Source organism: Polistes canadensis, unplaced genomic scaffold, assembly GCF_001313835.1.
Source record: "Polistes canadensis isolate GaletaPanama2010 unplaced genomic scaffold, ASM131383v1 scaffold_10, whole genome shotgun sequence".
Taxonomy (NCBI): Eukaryota; Metazoa; Arthropoda; class Insecta; order Hymenoptera; family Vespidae; genus Polistes; species Polistes canadensis.
Window position 1 is genome coordinate 365,292 of NW_014569557.1, and position 4,319 is coordinate 369,610.

A 4,319-nucleotide genomic window follows, 5' to 3' on the forward strand; every position below is an offset into this window, starting at 1 on the left:
AGAGAGAGAGAGAGAGAGAGAGAGAGAGAGAGAGAGAGATAGAACGCTTCCGGGTGTGTTTAGTAGAGCAGTGAAGTCTCGCTTCACGTATTTTGCGATTCCACCTGGCTCGTTACGATGAACGATCACATATTACATATACATATATATGTATATGTATGTATGTAATATAGCAATCTAATTTATTTATGTGTGTGTGTGTGTGTGTTTATAAGATCTTCCTGTCTATTTCGATTCAAAGTGGTATCGAATATAATCCTACATTCTTCTGTTCATTAATTCTACTAAAACACATTTGTCAATACGTTAACGTTTTATTTTCTTTTTTTTTTTTATCTTAGAAAATTGCGATGATTTATCATTGACGTCATTCGTTGAATGATAATTATTATGATGGTATCGAAGAAGTAATACATTTTCTATATGTGAGAAATGACTTTTACTTTAGAAAATGAATGTTAATAGCGAAATGATAATGATCGGTAGATATAAGCGTGTAAAGAAAATTTGTATAAGCGCGTAGGTTAAATTATATATAATTTAAAAGAGAATAATTATTGTTTATACGATCACATCTTATTTATATCCTTGCGAAGAAAAATAATTCAATTTTTTTTTACTATGCAATTAGAAATACAACATTTTTTCTTAACTTTCTTTTAATAATTATTATATTTATAAATGAAATTAATTATGAAAAAATGAATTAATTTTCGGGCTTATAAATGGAGGGATTAATTTTTACGAGAAAAAATTCTTTAAATTAATTTACGTTATTAACCGGAAGAAAATTGTTTAACGTAAATTTAAAAACAACAAAAAAAATCATCTACGATATTTTCGAGTTTTTGCGAATAGAAAAAGAAATTAATTTTATGATACACACACACACACACGATGGGGGGAATGAAATAAAAAATGTTGAAAAAAAAGTGTTTCGTATGTATGTGCAACTTCAAAGTGACATTTTTATCAGGTCAATCATTTAAATGGTTTCAATGAGAAATTCCTTTTGTTTTTTACTTTCTTTCTTTTCCTTTTTTTTTCTTTTTCATTCTATCGAACGATTAGCTTCTCACCTAGAACAACGTCTCTCTCTCTCTCTCTCTCTCTCTCTCTCTCTCTCTCTCTCTCTCTCTCTTCTCTTTCCTTTTGTTCTTTTATTTTTTTCCAGTACGTTCTCAATGACGTGACACTGGTAACACAGCGTATAAAGAAAATAAATAGAAAAAAGGGAGTAAAGAGAAAGAAAAGGGAAAAAAATGTATAAAAAGAAGGAAGAGTTGAAAAGAAAAAAAGAAAAAAGAAGAAAAAAAAAAGAAAAAATCGGTCAAACGTTTCTAGAAGAATTTCTTTTCCTTTTGGTTGCAATAGAGATAGATAGAACGTTTGCTCGTTTCGTGGAACATCGGAGATCGATTTTCCCGTCAAAAATTATGAAAAATGACGCGAGGTTTTCCCTGGTGTAAAATAAACGAGCACGAAAATTAAATCCTTCTTCTTTTCCTTTTTTTTTTTTTTTTTTTCTTTTTTCTTCTTTTCCTTTTTCTTTTTCATTTTCTTTTTCATTTTCTTGTTTTTTTTTCTTTTTCCTTTTTATTATTTCTCTCGCGTTTTCAGTCAAAGGGATTGGAAACTGGGAATTGTAGGAAATGAGGGGATGGGTGGGGCTTGCAGGGAAAGGGTAGTTGGAAAGAACGTAGCAAGGAACGGACAAATATTTACACGTTTATTTCCATATTCGATATTCGAGAGACGTTGGTGTTCGATTATACATGCGTGCACGCGAGATGCAAAAATATATATGTGGTTTTTTAAACGTCGCGGAGTGAAAAAGAATGAAGCTATAACGTATGAAGATGCGAAAGAAGTGAAAACAATAGAAACTTCAACGTTGACCAGTCCGGTGCTTTGTTTTCGTTATCATCGTTCGTTCATACGTACGTGCGTATGTATATAATTGTGTGTATTTATATATACGTGTGTGTATGTATTTACTACGTGCAAATAAACGATCAATATTGAAATGACTTATTTTCTTTCCACCGGAATTATGCTTATCGCGAACGTCAGTATGCTAAGCGTTCGTTATATGCATTTATGTATATTTATATATTAGTGTAAGTACATATATAAATAACTTACAACTGTGTCTACAATTATATAAGTGGTTTAATTGTAAATCATAATATATAGCTCTTGTTTAAAGATATTTAAAGAAATTCCATATAATGTTGTTTTTCTTTTTTTTGTATCGTGTAATTCAAAGAAAATAGGATTTGTGTTCTTAACGTGTGTTCTTAATTCTTTTGAAGTATTTTATTTAAATTTTGATATCGATGATGGTTAGTTAAGTTTTCGATATATCTTAAATTATTGTTCATTAATCGAAAGAAATTTATATATTGTTGTTAAAAAGCATGGAATATAAATTCCATATACCGTTCTTATTGAAATTTACTATTATTTCATTATTTAAACTCAAATACATTTTGGTTTGAATTAAATTAAATTAAATTAAATTAAATTTATATTACACATAAATATGATACAACGTTAAAATAAGAATAATGTAAAGTGTAATTTCATTTATTACGAATATTATTTGAGTTATAGATAAAGTTATATAAACAATAATCAACAAAAAAATTTTAATTAATTGTTATAGAGACTTTCAACGAGTCTGAGTTTCTGGTGAATTTCGAAAAAGACAGTAGGTTGAACTTATACTCCGTGTTTCTAGATTTCAATATATATTTCCTTCGATTATTTATCAATCAATTAAGGTAAATCGAATACATAATTGTACTTTACTAATATTTTGTGGATTTTGTAAATTAAAATACATTTCTTTTAACGTTTCTGCCTAACGATAAATTTGAGTTGACAATGAATTCTTTTATAATAAGATTTTCGTTTTAAATATGTTAGGTATCAATGTTTGAATTTTTAATTTTATTAATTGCAAGACACCTTTGTATTTATATCATTTTATTTATGACAAATAATGTGAAATAAAGCAGGATTTACTTTCTCGATAAAAAATTCCATAAAAATTGCATATTTATCTTTTTAAAAGGTTTCATAAGCGAAAATAGCTCTTTTCTATGGGAAGTATAATAAATATTATAAATGACTTCAAAAGATTAAATATTTAATAATAATAAGCTGTTTTTACGAACGAAAGATTAAATATGATTAATTAATTTATTTATTCTGTAAGATATAATAGAAATTTGATGTGTGCATTTATGTTGATCGGTGATATTCAGAAAATTTGCGATGATTTTCAATGGATAAACGTTGGGTTGATATTATTTTAATGAAAATAAATTCTTATCGAGAGATAATGCCAATTGATTATACATTCATCTATATATTTATCTTTTATTTATGTATATGTATGAAAACAAGCCAATAATTATCTGTTGTGTTGTAATATTTTTTTTGTGTGGTATCAAGTTCTAATACATCGTTATTAGTTGTTTTCCTCGAAACATCGTATTACAGGTTTTAACGCAAGGTTAGGTGTTACATATTATTCATCATGATGACTATATTAATTACTTTACTTTATATTTGCATAAAAGAAAAATATTATCTCTCATTTAATATATAAATATAATATAATAAATATTTTAGAGAGATTATTGATATATTTGATTAATAAATAAAATTAATATTTTATTATCTTTAATTTCCAACCTGCGTTATATTCTAATTTGTATAATATTTAAATAGAAATATATTTTTTGAAATAAATCCGTACATTTTTCAATAAACTATATTACCTGTTTAATTAACTAACAATAAGAGCAAAAAACATATCAAAAAAATTAATACAAAATATTATTTTGTGTATATAATTTTTGTTTATTATTAGAATTATTTTCGAAAAAGTTTGAAAATAAAATTTATAAAATATTGTTTAAATACCCAGGCGATGCGAAGATTTTTTTAATTCGTTCCTCATTCGTCAAATTATTTCGCGTTCTCACAATAACATGAACTTTAACGTCTGGAAATGTACGAAGTATTTTCTCGAGAAGATTTTGACCTAATTCACTGGTCACTCCGGTTAGGAGAATTTCACGATTCGTGTACCACTCGCGAAGAGACATGTTTCTAGACTGAGAAATCGACTAAAGGAATGAAACTTTCAAACTCTTTGTGTTATACTTATGCGTTATGTGTATACGATCGTAACGGGAAAGTTTTTTTTACGTATTTGCTTGTTGAACAAGAGTTCATGAATCATTTTATTTATAATTTTCTACTGAGAGAGAGATATATATTTTTATTATAATAAATATTATATA

General features: G+C 26.6%; 1 protein-coding gene across 1 annotated transcript in view; it reads right to left on the minus strand.

Annotated features, from left to right (window-relative positions):
- The window catches only part of LOC106792682 (fatty acyl-CoA reductase 1-like), a 12,329-nt gene extending 8,199 nt beyond the window's left edge, over positions 1-4,130 (minus strand). Inside the window, exon 1 of the mRNA XM_014759182.1 lies at positions 3,937-4,130. Coding sequence (XP_014614668.1) covers positions 3,937-4,121 — 185 coding nt within the window. The 5' untranslated portion in view covers positions 4,122-4,130. The remainder of the gene's footprint in view (positions 1-3,936) is intronic.
- Positions 4,131-4,319: the final 189 nt, after the last annotated feature.